General features: G+C 46.4%; 2 protein-coding genes across 5 annotated transcripts in view; both read right to left on the bottom strand.

The window, feature by feature from the left end:
• Nucleotides 1-11,359, bottom strand: part of septin4b (septin 4b) — a 42,431-nt gene extending 31,072 nt beyond the window's left edge. The window contains exon 1 of one of the 2 annotated variants that reach the window (XM_076036013.1): nt 11,016-11,359. In XM_076036013.1, coding sequence (XP_075892128.1) covers nt 11,016-11,075 — 60 coding nt within the window. In that variant the 5' untranslated portion in view covers nt 11,076-11,359. The remainder of the gene's footprint in view (nt 1-11,015) is intronic. The other variant, XM_076036014.1, reaches the window with a different exon arrangement.
• Nucleotides 11,360-12,641: 1,282 nt separating this feature from the next.
• limk1a (LIM domain kinase 1a) overlaps nt 12,642-15,982 on the bottom strand; it is a 39,470-nt gene continuing 36,129 nt past the window's right edge. For all 3 annotated transcript variants that reach the window (XM_076035982.1, XM_076035983.1, XM_076035984.1), the window contains one exon: nt 12,642-15,842. In XM_076035982.1, coding sequence (XP_075892097.1) covers nt 15,674-15,842 — 169 coding nt within the window. In that variant the 3' untranslated portion in view covers nt 12,642-15,673. The remainder of the gene's footprint in view (nt 15,843-15,982) is intronic.

The following is a 15,982-nucleotide window of genomic DNA, read 5'->3' as shown; positions in this document are numbered from 1 at the left end:
GTAGCGAGTCAGATACTGTACATGACCCTGACTAATTAGATGCCATTGAATGCAAAAACACACATCATGGTTGGCTACACAAAGCTAATAGTAGATCTGAAGCGATCCCAATCCCAACATACTGTTGCACAACCCAACATTTGTGCTATATCTATAATAACATGAGGAAGCTCCTTCTACACCACTCGTTTATCTGTGCAGCTTCCCTGGAACGTGTTGTCACAGTGTCTCCAGTTAGAATAAACTCTTTACCCCCCCCAGCAGGCCAGAGATTAGATCGAGGCATGTTGGCTCACTGCCAGGCTAATGCCCATCCTAGCGAAAATGAGTTTTGTTGACCCACTATGCAAAAGGAACATCAATAAAAGATGGCCCTCGTGTCCATTTGAGTATTAGCAATGGATGGTGGAGCTGCTTTAACAGGCAAGACGTTCATATCAACAAACAACATACATCTATTTTCTATGCCCACTTCTCCTGCACTCAGGGTTGCAAAGGTAGCGGCTATCTTTTGGTGAAGGGGGGTTGCAACCTAGAAAAGTGGCCAGTTTATTGTACGGCCACATAGAAAGACAGACAGCCATTCAAACTCAGAGTTATGGACAATTCACATTTCCCAATTGACCTCTCATGGATGTTTTTGGACTATGGGGGGAAGCCAGAATCCCTGGAGAGAATACACACAAGCCCAGGGATTTAATCCACAACTGTGTCATCCAGAATACAGATCATTGCAATATAAAAATATGCTGTCCTTTGAAGAAAGATCAAGCAGATGGAGCCTAGACACCTTCAAACAAGGCGGTCCCAACATGTGCTCTCAACAGTTCCTGCCATGACCTTGACAACTGCCCTCTGATCCCTGGGTAGGTGGAATCATAGATGACTGATGTCACAACTGGATTTCATTCTGTGCCGAGCGCCGGGGCCTCGACGGGGGCCATGGGAACCGGGATGAGATTATTTATAGCGATAAAAAGACTTGGCACGGGCCACTTCAGTGAGGCTTTGGAGGAATGTCTTCGGTCACCCTTTGACAAAATCTTCTGCGGGGAGTCGAGGCCTGAGGTTGGAAGGCCAGCGCGGGCTGACGTATGACATCTGCAAAGACGAAGACGCACGAGCCACTTAGCTGGAGGGACTGGGGAGCAGCCCCAGCAGTTGGAGGAAGGAAGCGGTGAGCACTGGAGGTTAGAATGTCGGGAGGAGGACCAAATAGGGCAATTCAGCAAACCGATTCAAGAGCAGCCGTTTGAAAGGAGGCAAAGACCATGATGTCAACGACAAGACCTCAAGGAATGATTCCACCGAGGTTTGAGGAGGAATGTGTGCGAGCGGCTACGTCTAATATATTCAATTGGAAAAAAAGGAACAGCATCTCTTATTTTCTTTACACCCCACCACCCCCGCATCATAATAGATGAGAACCAATGCTCTGATGATTTCACAGCTATATGCAGCTACTATGTACATATTCAACTGAACAATACATGTGCGACTTGCACCAACATGCACAATGAGTACATAGAATACTATTTCTTTCCTACTTAGGGAATAAGTTACAGTGCTTTTGGGAGAAAAATTATTATATTGTTCACAATATTCTGGTGATCACACGTTGAATGCAAAAACAATGCAGCTTCACAAAAGGAGCCGAGTTGTAATAATGCCTATAAAATGCCTATTGTTACGACTGGCGTCTTTGCCGTACGTATGTTGGTTCGTGTGTGTCTCCCAACTCCGTTTGTCAGGTGGTTCCCCGACCAACAGCGGCATCAGCGTCATCAACTGGGGAGTTCCTGCCTCCGCCCACCGTGATTTGCTGATCGCCGCCACCTGCGCAATTGGGAGTCACCGCTGATAAAAGCGTCCATGTTCCGGAACTCGGGGGCGTACCCTGTCTGGGGCGCAGTCTGAGGGTGGCTGGTAGCCCGCGTGTTTGTTTAGGTTTAATGTTAGTTTTTACGTGCAGCACTCGTTACCCCATTCGACTCCCGTGTTTGTACTAGGTAGCACTCGGACCCTTACCCTTTCTGATTCCCGTGTCTGTGCTAGTTACATGCAGCACTCGGCACTCGTCCCCTTGCCCTATTCGATTCCCGTGTGTGTTACCCATGTGCAGCACTCGTATCCTTACCCTGTTTTGACCCTCGTGTTTAGGGTTTTAGAGTCCCCTTGTTTTCTGTAGACTTTTTGTTTAGGCTCATGGGTGGCGTCCCTTTATGGGAACGGTTTCCCGTGTCGTGTGTCAGTTACGTTTACCCACTAGCCCTGTGCGGCGAGTGCCAGCCCTTCACGGTACGGGACAGCCCGGTTGAAAGGTGTTTCCATAAGCCCGACTAGTACCTGAGCGTGGGCGGAGTCACGGTTGCAAGGCGAACCGAAGGTTCTTTTGTGCCTCCCGTGTCCCGGAAACCGTAGGATTCACTTTTTGTATTAACCGTGGTTTTGTTTTGTTTTGTGCGAGACATTTTCATAGGGCTTAGAATTAATTTGTTTCATACTGTTGACTTGTATCAAAACACTGTCCTAGAAGAGAAAATGTAGACGCTGAAACGATCACCTTGAGTCTCACAGTCGTTTATTATTAGACAAGAATATCCGCACAACTTAAGTCCACACAAAGCACAAAACAGCAACAACTCTATTCGACCGGCGTTAACAAGCGAGCAGCGTTTAAAAATCGCTATAGGGAGTTAAACGTACGAAACTTGCGAGCCAAAATCGCCGCCTCTTAAGTTTCGATGCCCGCGAACACAACACAAGCAGAGCACGGAGTTAGCGGTTTATCGACACGATTCAACGGCTCTACTTTGCAAATAGCCTTCAAACTAAAGTTGCTTGATGTTACAAAACACATTTACAGTCCTCAAGCATGTTTTCAAATATCGTCGTGGCCGACTATTCTCTCGTCGTCCACCAGGGGGCCGAGTCGAGCCCGTCTCACTCCCGCTGGCCACCGCGTCGGTGTTCCATCGCATCCGAATTAGGCTGAACAAAACTTCCAACATTTTCTCTGTTCGTTCCACTCCGACTGTTGTAGTCCTTGGTGCTTCGGTAGTCGCTCGGCATTTTTATTTTTTTATTTCTCCGGACACTGTTTTGCTGTACAGCGACGGCCACCGGCTGCGAAACCAGGAAGGCTTTTCATTGCGTGTCGCTCCGTCCGTCCAGCTCTCTATGAGCTTTTTCTTCGGCCACAGACAACAGAAACGTCTGTAGTTCTACGTTCGCCCATGGTACAGTTTCATAATCTTTTCAGTTTTTAATACGTGAAACTGTAAAAATCCACACGCGGGGCATTTAAAAAATGGCGGATTTGGTCTTTCGTGAGAGACTGCCTTTGGCTTTCGTCAAAACTTTTACCCAATCAGTGCCCTGCACGTTGCTACGTCACCCATACGGTGTGAGCTCTGCTCGCTTCGAACCCCAAGGAGGCAGGTACCAAAATCGTAACCCCTGGGACCGTGCTGGGGCCCGTGGAAATGCGTCAATATCGACCCGTACCGTACCGAGATGTTACCGAGGGCGATCGTTTCTTTTAGGTTATTGATTTGGCGCCACCCGCTGCCCTTCCTCTGTTGTTGCTGCTGCTGTTGTCTGTTAGTTCTTTTGTTAAAACCATTAAAAACACCTCAAGTTTGACTAACCATTTCCCCTAGACCACGTGGTTCGTAACACCTATGTAAAGGGGCCGACATGTGAAACACGTGGCAGTGGCTACAAGTTGCTGTTTAGTTTGTTAGATATACTTTGCCTGTCATACAGAGAAATTCACAGAGACCCAAAGGTCCAGTGTGAAAATGTTTTAGGGAAGTCTGGTATTTAAGGAGGCTTGCCCGACGGCCCGTTTCATATTTAGGTCACTGTCAGCCGGGCTTCCTTAAAAATTGGGAAAACCAAATTATTTTTTATTGCACTGCCACTATACACTTTTATTAATGTATAAAAGTCATAAATCAAGCCAAATTTGACAGAGTGGTCCTTTAAAAAGCCCACTGCAAACAGCTTCTGCTGCGCGAGAGCGCTGGCCCTTTCACGGCCACGAACGCACAATGGGATGCAGCTCTCGACAAATCGCTCTTTCGCTGCTCATCTTTCACCGTCTTTACAACGGCCCTCGGTACGCAGTGGAGTGTTGCGTGCCTTCTCGCTAACGCGATTGTTTGCCCTCGCATCAAACTGCCGAGAAGGCCCCCGGGCCGGCCTGTCAAAGCCAGGCTGACGGGCAGAAAGCCCGCCACTGTAACATCGCACACGGATCCTTACTAGTGTATACGCTCGGAGGACACAGCCCACGCACTGAACCCAGTAGAGAGTTAAACCAAATAATAGGTCATGTTTCACCGATGAGTGAGACAGCATGCTCGCTCACTGACAGACTGGAAAGCAGAGCGGCAGTATGGATGGAGAGGAGGCAAACTAGAGGACAGAAAGACGATCTTAAAGGGATATTTCAGGCAGTTTTCAAGCGATTCACAGATAATGGCCCCAGTCTCCATAGACACCCATTCAAACTTCAACTTCTCTTCAGATTCACTTTGAAAACACATCTGTCCATCGCTTGATAGATAAAGTCTTCTTCCTGAGGGGTTTGTTATTTTTCAGTAAGTGACTGAAGTTGTTTTGTTAGTCGTCAGGCGTGCGAATCGTGCCACTGAGCGTCTTGGCCAGGGAAACATGTTGACCAGCAAAGATTTCATCTTTGACTTAAGCACTGGTGAAACTGGAAAGCGTGCAACTAGGCTGACTTGCTCACTAAGACACTAAGAAGCAGTTCTTTGTTTCAAATGCTGGCTGTGTTTCCATTACAGTTTTTTGCTAAATAAAAGCAATATCTCAAAAATTTCGACAAAGTACAGTTGCGATTTGCAGGTGTTTGCACTGAATGGTGCAAAGCGCGTAAGCCACAATTCTGCAAAACAAGTGTTTCCAAAACACCTCATGAGAGTGTAAAAACCTTTTAGAGATATTTCAGAGTTTTTTTGAAGTTTAGGCGTTTCCATTTCCATTGCCATATTTAGGTTTTGCGCAATTCTAGGGGCAATGAAAACGTGGCTAATGAATCATGACAGACCCCAAAGGCATTGGACGGACTTAATCTATCAAACGATGGACAGGCGTGTTTTAAAAGTGCAGTTGGCAGGTGAGTGTTGTGTGTCTATGGGGATTGATGGGCATCTTATTTTCAAATCACAAATATCTGAATAACAAAGTACGCAATTTGAAAAGGTTCACGAGTCGCAAAGCAAAAAAATAGTTTGAAATTGAAATGTCGCTTTAACATCTGACAGTGTGGCTCGGATTCTGACTGAGTGGTGGCACATTTTAATTAAACCAGCCTGTTTCTCCTTCTTCTACCCACAAAGTGCTGATTTTTGCCGCAAAGGACACACCGTCATCGTCTCACGTTCCCAACAGCACTTGACACCTAATTACTTGGAATTGTATTTATTTGCCCGATGTGCTTCCTCAGCGACGGAATGCCATTCAGAGCGCCGATGGGTGCGGCGCGAGGCAGCGCGCCTCCCGGTTCCAGCTTGGAGACGAAACGCGACGAGCGTGCGGCACATTTGCTGCGACGGCTGGATGCGGAAAACAGACGGGGCTGCAGCAGTGGGGGTGGAGGGGGGGGGGGAATGATGGGCTGCAATGGCACAGCAAGCTAATGGGGCAAATAAAAGTCAGAGGAGAGGCGGGCTTCACTTGGACTGCAGTGAAAAGCTAATGTCTGGGTGAGCAAAAGCCACAGAGGAAGGACCACCATCTTCATCCCCACCCTCCTCCTCCTCCTCCTCTTCCTCCTCCACTCTGTCCACTCCGGCTACTGCATACAAACACTGACATCACTGCGTACGCTCGTGTCTGGATGCGGTTACGTGGAATTTGCAGGGGAACAAAAGAAGCCACAGGACCCGTCTGCTCTCCACCACACCCAGGAATAGTGCGTGGTTGACAGCCATGGCATGTGGGTGGACTTGGAGGGCACTTTATGTCAACCTGGTGCGAGAAATCACTTTTTTTTTAAATTATTATTTCTTGCAGATACAACCGTGTTAAATGAACTCCGCAGAACGGGTGCGGTGAAAAATGAGAGCGGGACTCAAAGTCATTTCGCCTCAAACATCTGTTTCCTCGATCTGGTCACCGGCCGCAGTGATGTGCTGAACCATCACAAGAGCAGCCAGCCAGTCAGTGCAGCACCAGGCCAAAAGCCTTCAGGCCTGCGAGACACGAGGCTCTTCTGGCTGCTGCAAAGCGGCGCACAGCATAAAATGGCATTTGCAAGTTTCTGACCAAAAGAGCTGTCTGCATACACCATATATTTATATATGATATATATTTATCGGATCATGTTGTTCACTTTGCAGGTTCTTGCTCCAACTCTGTTGCACCCTCTCCAAGTTGGAAACCTCATAAAATTGAGGTGGAGAGGTGGAACGAGCACCTGGCTTTGGGCGTCGTCAGCAACCTCTCAGAGGTGAGGACCTCTGTGGCCTTTGTGACATCACAAAGGGATGACTTTCAGAACAAGCCCAAGAAGAGAAGTAAAAGAAGGGATTCTCTCATTTCTGAGGTCATTGTCAAGTGAATGTTGCATACGATGTGACCGGATCCATCTAATCTAGATTCATTTATTCACATTGGAACCATTGAGTCTGCTCCGATTTGAAATGAATTGCATTTGTTTCGCGACAGGTGCTGCTCTATAAATAGCGACGCACCTCTCCCAGGCACACCTGGCTTTTAGGAATGTGCAGTGATGCTAACTAACACGTTTCCATGAAGCTGCGCCCCAGACACACCTAGGGAGCACTTAACACACGAGCGAAAACACCACTTCAGGTTGAGATGACCTGCCATTTTCAGCAACAATGAGAAAACCGCAGCACCCTGAACGCACAAGCCACCTCATCTGGCCTGAATGGGATGGAAGAGGCTCCTCCTCCGTTAGGTCGGCATGCGCTGCAGTTTTTCGTCACGTAGGCTTGGAATGTTTCTAAGGAAGGAACCGGGGTTTCGTCACACCCACACAGGCCCACCACGGCTCTCCACCTGTCTGCGAACCAGTTTGGGTCGGAAAACAAACACACACCCCTTTCATCCACCGCCCAGCGGGGCCAAACACAGCTGCCGGGCCCGGGGGATGGTTGGGGGGGAGGGGGCGGGACAGAAGGTTGACACGGAGGACGGCAGTTGGAAGCAGTTTGAGGAGTCGGCTTTGACACCGAGGTGGCGAGCCACGCCACCGGCGACCGGGTGGACTGGATGATGCCAGACGACTCCTGACTGGACCGCTGACTCTGCTGAAGTATGAGCAAACAAGTGGGCCGGAGGGACGTGGGAACTTTCCCCACCGGCGCAGCTCACACAGAGAGCGAGGAAGTCTGCGCATTGCAGAAGGCACCTACTCTCAAAGAGCCGCTCCTCTCTGGTGTCAAGTCAAAGCCCTGCAGCTCCGGCCATTGTGCAGAAATCACATGCTCATTTTAAGAGCCTTACAAATAGGAAACAGCGGTCATGTGCACAGCCATTAAAGGGAGCTCTTGAAGCTTGTGATTTCAGGGACACGCGCGACTCAAAAATCCGAGGGCTTTTCCTGGGTTTTCCCAATGTATTGCTGATGACTCCTTCAAATGAATACAGACTGCATGAAAACCACTGAACAAGACGGAGGTAAAGCATGGATCCTTACCTCATCATCTGGAGGAGGAGGAGGAGGGGGAGTTTTCGATCGGCGGTGGGAATGGGTCCAAATCCACATCCAATGGAGAAATGGAGAGAGACACAACAAAAACAAATCATTATCAACCAGGTGAAATGACGTGAGAAGACAGCAGAGGAGAACCGGTTGAGTAGCAAGTGATTAGGCGAGCAAATCACTTTAAATAACCGACAGATTTGTTGCTGTTGGTTTGAGTTCACGTTTGAGGTTTGAGATGTCGTCTCATTACATAATTGCTTGAAACCTGGATGAACCCTGCAGCGTCCGCTTGACATATTTTGAAAAGGTTCGGCGAGAAACTCGCCCAGACATGTCACCCAAAACGAGTCCTGCATTAATAAGCTCATTCTCAATAAAGCTGACAACAAACAAACAAACTGTCACATAGTAAAATGTAGAATGTCTTTTTTGGATGATGTACACTGTCCTTCTCTACCTTATAGAAAGAAAGAATTAAAGACATTTCAAATGTCCTCTGGCTTAACTGTGACAGTATTTATGAACCGGACATGCAGACACGTTTCTAGATTAAATTTGTGTGACAGAACCTTCGAGTTAGTACAAGTTGGTGAGTTGGCCGTGTTCTGGTGCTCTGTCAAAATGAGTCCTGAAGTCTGACCCTTTCTCTCTGGAGTCTAACAGAGTTATAGAAGGTCAGAGAATAGCAACATGATCAGCAAAGATCAGCTGCTTACAGCCATGTTTGGCGGTGCGCGTGCACGTGGACCTGTTTCATTTTGAGCTTGAATCTTGCAAAAGCATTCAAACATGCATTCTTCAGAGATTACATGATATTTCGCCTTCAAAAGGCCGAGCATTCTTTACTTCCCCAAAGTAAATTGGTGCATGGGCTGGTGGTAGGCTTACAAAATTAAAATTACAGCTATTACAGCATCAGTCGTTGCTCCAGGAATTTGGCTTTACCCTCATCATCATCATTTCCACGTAGGAAAAAAAAAATACGATGATAACCCTGCGTTGTTAGTTCAGCTGACAGACCAAAAGAGTCACTTTCGAAGTCTACTGGATGTATTTTGCGAACCCGCTGGCTATAGAGCGTCTAGAAAAAAAACATTGGAAAGGGGGAGACAGCTTGCCAGGAGTTACGTTTCTGCTTTTGTCACGACTCAACGCTGAAAAATAAAACCCTTGACACAGGAGCTCGACAAAGTGGTGCGAGGGACCTCAGATCTCAAACCTCAGCGATGGGATGGGACTGCACTGCAGGGTTACTTTTGAGTCATAAGTTATTCCCAGAAGACGCTGGTCCTTCACCGATCATTTCAACTCTTACAAGAGAAAACAAGGAAAGAAACTCACAAGCGTGGAAAAAAACAACACATTGCCACTAAGTGCTCCAAGCGCAAACTGGAAACTCTGCTATGGCTCTCAGTGCATATGCACATGATTTAATGTATGAGCCACATATTGCTGCTGCTGCTCTCTCAAACACGGGTGGCATCATCTCTCTGAATGCACACCAGTGATGATGAACGACTGTGGTGGGATAACACGCGAGTACGAAAATACGAGCGCGCAGCATCAACATCCGTGACTCCCGCCGTCCAGAAAATGTCTGCAAATTTTAGCGCTGGAGACGTCCGCATGGGGCAAACGTTGCAATCACCGCGTACGATAATGGCTACCCTGCGCGGCCGCTCCATTTTCCTTGCGGTTCATATTGTGAACCCGCGCGCCGAGCTCCATCGCCAGTGATGCTGCGAGCGCAGCCACACAGCGGCAGCGGGGAGATGGCAGCATCTGGCCACAAGCCCCCCCCCCCTCTCCCCCGAGGAATGTCAGCCACTGCTGACTGTGCCACCCATCCGCGCACCAGTCGCCCTTTTCCGACTGGACTGAAGGCCTCCGCTCACAGCCTGGTTTTGGTGTTTCCAGAGAGGAGCATGTTTTATGCTTTGTTTGTGAAAATGGAATGGAGGAGGCCAAAAATTCTACTTTCACCCACTTCCAGTTCAGCTCTGGTACAATTGTAAACAAAATGTCAATATGTCCCTTGCACGATTTTCCAATTACTCGGCCGGAAACTCAGACACAGGGGAAACAAACAGCTGAACCGATGGCCAAGCTGTCAACTCTGATATAGCTTGTCAAAAACCATTGGTTGAGAGAGAAGCTAGAGGTGAACCTCTGGGACAGTTTCCTATTTTGGATTATACAGTAGCAGTTTACAGTTTATGTGACTGTTCAGATGGACAAATGAAAAGCCCATGCGCACCACATTCTTAGCCCCAAGTTTCTTCTCAATGTTATTTTTGCCTGGTAAACACAACCCAATTTGTTTCAGGCTGTGGGATTTGGCGCTAGCTCCTCTGTGCCTACAACTCTGTTGCAGTCTGACGTCTCTTATTAACTCCCACTTTCTTCCCAGGCACGGTAAAGCTTTGCATCACATGCAAGGAGTTCAGTGTTTGGAGTGTGACCGCAGCCTACACTACACTTTGCCTGTGTGGGAGCTCGCAGCACGGATAGAGGCTGAGTACTAGCACAGGACCAGATGGCCTGTTGTATAATGACGTGAAAACAAGAACAAATATCTTTGATCATGGGGAGGTGAGGGAAACAATACTCCCCTAGATCATCTCACACCCTCTTAATTGCTTATTTTGGTGCATTTATCAGCTACGTTAAGCACACGAAGAGCAAAATTTTTACATTCCATTCACAGCAAGTCATATGATCCCTAAAAACACCATCTCGCCATAACACCATAAAACCTGAGACGTCACACTTCCGAGCGTGCAACCGCAAGGAACAGTGAGCCCACATGTGTTGGTTTGACGACTGCTGCATTCTCTGCAGGGTCTCCTGCAGCAGGGTCTCCTGCAGACCTCCAACCACCCAGCCGGCCGGACCCTTCTCCACGGTGTCGCTGCGGAGGCGCTACTCTGTGGCCACAATCTTGGTGCCACTCTTGCATAACTGCAGAATTACAGCCTGTCCCGCTTTTCAGAGATTTTCATTTCATTCAGAAGGAAGGAACGAGGTGTACCCTCGTCCACACGCAATGTCATGAGTGAATGGTTCAAATCTCATCTCGCAAGCCTTTAGAAAAAAAACACTTGACACGCACAAAAAGGGTTCAGAATCTGACGTCGTGGCTTCTTCTTCTTTCGGTCCTTGGCGTTACATCATCAATCAATAAAACACGGTTCTGACGCGTGATTTAAGTGTCAATTCGGAACGCAAGAGGTCTTTTTATTTATTTTTATTATTATTATTTTTTTTTTGCCACTCGAGTGGGACGACACGCGGAGACACACGCGCTCACACACTCACCGTGGTTGAACATCGCGGTTCGAAACCGGTGGTTGCTGAACGAATTCTCCATTTCTCCAAAGTTTTATTTAGCGCCAAAGCAGCCGCTAGCGCCTTCTCCGTTTCCCCCTCCCGTCTCTTCTTCGTTCACCTGTCCTCTTCCTATTTCTTCCTCTCCTACTTCTTCTTCTTCTTCTTCTTCTTCTTCTTCTTCTTTGGTATTTCCTTTATCTCCTCCGTCTCTCCGTGGCGATGTGACAGCCGCGCGTTGCGTTCGACCGGACAGACTCGTCCTCCTTCTCCTCCTCCTCCGCCTCCTCCTCGCTTAGTGCGCTATGCCGCCGCCGCTGCCTCCTCTCTCCTCACAAACGCGCGGGCACGCGCGCTCACGCGCTCACACAAGCGCATGAAGGCGGTTGGTGACGTCACGAGCAGCAGACGCAGTGCCGGAATGAAAACAATCGCACGTGGACGCGGTGTTAGATGACGTCGGCCGCCAAGGTGAGTCGTCAGAAACGGCGACAGCGACCTGGATCCGGAATTTAGCATTAAAACTAAATATGAGTTGTATATGGACGCCAACAACCTGACAATGAAACAAGAAAAGCTTAATGCTGTACAACAAATCACTTCATATTGCACACATGCAAACTAAAAAAAACAAAAACAAACCCTCATCAAAATAAATAAAATGTCAATGAAAATCGTATTCCTCTTTTTTTTTTTATTTACAGCCTTCTGATTTAAAATTCATCAGTAACCCTTTTCCGCCTTCTAATAATACATTTGAAAATAAAATAGCAATAATAAACTAATTCAGTCATAATAATATCCATTGGTGAATGTCCTGATAGAGCAGTGCATTCTGGGACTTGTAATATTAGCGGTGCATGTGCTGTATAATAGAGACAGGCCAGCTCTGGTAGTAACGTTGTAGTGCCTCGAGGGCCAAATATAGTTACACTGTGGGCCAAATTTGGCCCGCGGGCCAGAGTTTGACACGTGCTGTAAATACTCATGCATCAACATGGCTGCAAACCGTTTGCTTGCGATTGTCCGACATTGTGTGTCATACCAACGTGTAAGGCGAATTGTAATTTAATTTAGTAAATAATGATGTTTTTTTTATAGTTAGATATGGTTAATTAAATTAGTACTATTCGTCCTGTTCGCCAATCTTTAAGCTTTAAGCTTTAAGCTTTAAGATTCTGCAAGTATTCGTGGGGACTCGGTTTACTGGGTTATTGGCTGTCTTTTTTTTTTTTTTTTTTTTTTTTTTTTTTAACTCATCAAATACAGCTGTTCAATGCAACTTAGGCCTTGCAATTTTGTCATTTCTTGGAATATGTTTTCTTGCACAATATAACGAACAAAGGACAAAATATGTAAATTCCGACGCAAGTTTCACTGATAAGCAGACGACTCGGATTGTTTGACATCCTCAGATGTGCATATCAAGATCATACTGACATCTAGTGGTCAAACACTTTATATCCTTTCCCATTCTTCCAACCTTATATCAGCCCAGTTTTCTTTGCGCTTTAAATCTATTCCACTCTTGCTATAAAATGTATATATTTTTATGTTTTTATATTCCTATATAAACCTGAGAAAGTAAAAGAAAGTAAAACAGCACAACTAATTCTTCTGTGGCTTTATTTTCCACTATGATGCATTAGACAGACAGACACATGGAGTGACATTATCATTAATAAACAAACACTTCCGGTTTGTTTAAGAAGCAACAGTTTTATTTTTAGCTGTGACACAGGGGGAAAAAAACAAGTCGCCTCCTCAGAGTCTAAATGTTTACCTACTTTAAAGTGCAGAATTGTTTTTCACAGCTTGTGTAAAAAATAATTAAATAAGACAAGAAAGGTAAATGAAATAGTAAAATATCGAAACGGACAATGGAAATCTGGAAAATATAAAACACAAGATAAGAACAAGATGGAATCTCATACAACAAAGTGTCAGCGATGATACTCAATCTAACTTGAATCAGGCTTGCACTTTATGATTCACACCAAAAAGGAAATCAGTTCACGTTTTTGGAGTCGTTGGCAAGGCTAGCTTACACCAAAGGCACAGCATTGTTCAGAGGTAACGATCCTTTGCGAAGAAGTGCTGCGGAAACATTCTCATTGATCAACCCGTCTGCACAGGCACGCAAAACATGCTCGACATGGGTCAGAGATGGACGCAAAGCTGTTTTTGCACAGGGTGAACACATCAACCAGGAGAGGTCTGTTCGACACAGTTTATAGCCTACACAGAGAAAAAGGGTACCATGCTTTTTGAGCCTCAGACGCAAAGGCTTGTTTTTTGTTTTTGTTTTTGTTTTTTTGCGCTAAGCTGCGGGATGAACTGAATCGTGAAGTCAGTTCCAGTAAAGTACGGCCCTGAGCCAAAACAGTGTCATGAGGAGGTGAGACAAGCAAGTGTTAGTGCTCTATTATCTGACAGATTAGCAGTGGTTGTAGCCTCGCGCGTGAAAGCCAGCAGTTAGAAACAACAACATTGTTCACAAAGGACCAGTCTGTAGGCAGCATGCAGAGCTGAGGCATCGCACCCGCCTGATAGCAACAACTAGCAAGACAACCGCACATGACAGTACTTGAAATTTTGGAGCCTTCTATACAAAGGCATGACATCTCAGTATCTTCAAAAATGTCATCGGAAATTTAAAAGCATTTACAAGTGGTTCAAAATTGCATTTACTCATTTGAAACTTCACTAATCTTCATGTGGTCTGCTTCTGCTGTCAAGTGGATGCATAACCCAGATCCCATTTTACAGTTGAAAGGCTCCATCAGTGTCTTGCATTCATATTTCAACCTGAACTGACATGATTTTTTTTTTTCCCTTACCACAAGTTAGCCCCAGAGAGGAAATCAACAACATGGCTTCAATCAGCCATTTTGGTTTGATAGTGCAAATTAAAGTACTCAAATCTATACAAAAAGATTTCAGTGGTAATATATAAAAAACAGATGCTGTGTAAATTTCCCATTTCCTTTTAGCTGGGCTGTCTCCTGCCGACCTTCCAGTTTTTGCTTTCGTGTTTAAAAAGGCAAAATATCGAGACAAAATAGCTCAGTTCAAAAGATAAACAGATCGAGCTAGGAAATCATGCAGCTTTAAAAAAATAAAAAACAAAAAACAAACAAACAGAGAAACGAGATAGCCAGCCATAAAAATGCATGTTAGAAGGTGCGAGAGAGAAACTTGACAAGTAGGAGAGATTATTTCTGAGGGGTGCCCACATTTACGTGACGCACAGAGACAGGAGTAAGGACAGAGATGCACACAGGATGATATTTACAGTGGGTGTGCATGCTGTACGGAGCAGAGGACAGACGGACAGACGGACAGAGCTGACAAAATGCGGTGAGGAGCTGCAAATGCTGCTCCGAAATGCAGACGGCGGTACTGTACTGTACTGTACTGTGAATGGGATGAGATTTATGTTTTTTGAATAGCAGATTTATTGCCCTGTTGATTCCCACGTAACTACTTAGGTGTGGCGTTTAAGTTCAGCAGCTTCAATGTGATGAAAAAAAGAATAACACCTCTGTGGGGGACATGGGGGAATAAAATAAATCACGACCAATCAGATGTGTAGGGGTATCTCCACCATGAAGGGAAAGAAGAATCAAACTAGAGATGAGTGGTACTTTTTAGAGATAAAATGCATCTTTTCTACACCCCAAATTTCCACAGTATCGAGATGAGAGAATACAAAAAAAAATAATAATAATAACCCCACACACAATAAAGCTTCTGGCTGTGCCTCATTACCTGCTGTCAAACTTTAACTCCTTAATTTCACCTGGTCGGCCAATAAAAATATGGCAATGTAGCATACGTATATAAAATATGTCTTTACATTTACAATATTTAAAACATTTACAATGTCGGCAGCCTATGTACAGTGTCAAACACGTCTGAATGTATAGGATGACTTCAGTATGAATGGGATGCGCGTACCAAATGTCTAGTCCTAGGTTAGGTCAGTGCTACTGGGGGAGGACTAGTGGGAAGGAGCTCTGTACACATTCAGGTCCACTAGTTTTGGGTTTGCCGCACAGACACAATGGAATTGAAACAACAACTGAAACTCCAGCTTGCGGCGGCCCCTCTCCCCTTCAATAAGCTCAGGTGTGACATCCAAACTCACACTGAAACACCTGCAAACACAAACCGCACAATGTTTTCTGCAGAGAACCAAACGCACGGAGGCTGAAGGTCAGAATTATATATATATATTTTTTGCACTACTTATGCACACGAGAGCGGATAGAGTGAGCGTCTTGAATGGAATGAGAGCTGCTGTTCAAATCTACATGACTTCAGAGTTATGCCGTGATTTTGGAGTCTGGTCTGATTGCATATGACGTCCACCTCAGGTTGTGGGTGCAGCAGAATCTCGCAACTTAAGACAAAGTCTCTTTAAGAGTGTGTGTGTGTGTGTGTGTGTGTGTGTGTGTGCGCAGTCCAAACAGGATGCTTTTCTTCCTCCTGAGTCTTCCTCCCGTTCGGGCCGAGGCAGCCTTTGCCCGTAGCTGCAGACGGGGGAGGAGAGGTCACCACCTCCAACCACTGCAGCTCCTGACGCTCCATCACAGGGGCCTGAATCGAACGACGCCTCCCGCCGCCTCGCACCTGGACCTACTCCGGCTGCTCGGGGTGGGTGTGCAGGCCGTTGCCGAGGCGCGTGCTACTGTGGTTCAGCCAGAAGGCCTTGTGCAGCCCGTCCAGCTCGGACACCAGGGGCAGGCCGATGTCCAAGTGCATCTTAAGGTTCTCAAGCCACTCCCTCAGCTTTGAGAACGCGGGCCTGCAGGTGGAGAAATCGGGCAGGGTCTGTGTGAGCGGCGCATGCGTGGGTAACCAAGTATTGTCAAGTGTTATCACGGCTCTACAGTGTGAAAGTTTTTGTCGCATTTGCAAATAAAAATCATCCTGTGCAAAGAGAAA

The sequence above is a fragment of the Nelusetta ayraudi genome, unplaced genomic scaffold, assembly GCF_046127955.1.
Source record: "Nelusetta ayraudi isolate G7.1 ecotype Tasmania unplaced genomic scaffold, CSIRO-AGI_Nayr_v1 ptg000048l, whole genome shotgun sequence".
Classification (NCBI taxonomy): Eukaryota; Metazoa; Chordata; class Actinopteri; order Tetraodontiformes; family Monacanthidae; genus Nelusetta; species Nelusetta ayraudi.
The sequence above is the reverse complement of the archived record's forward strand: the minus strand, read 5'-3'. Positions and strand labels throughout refer to the sequence as shown.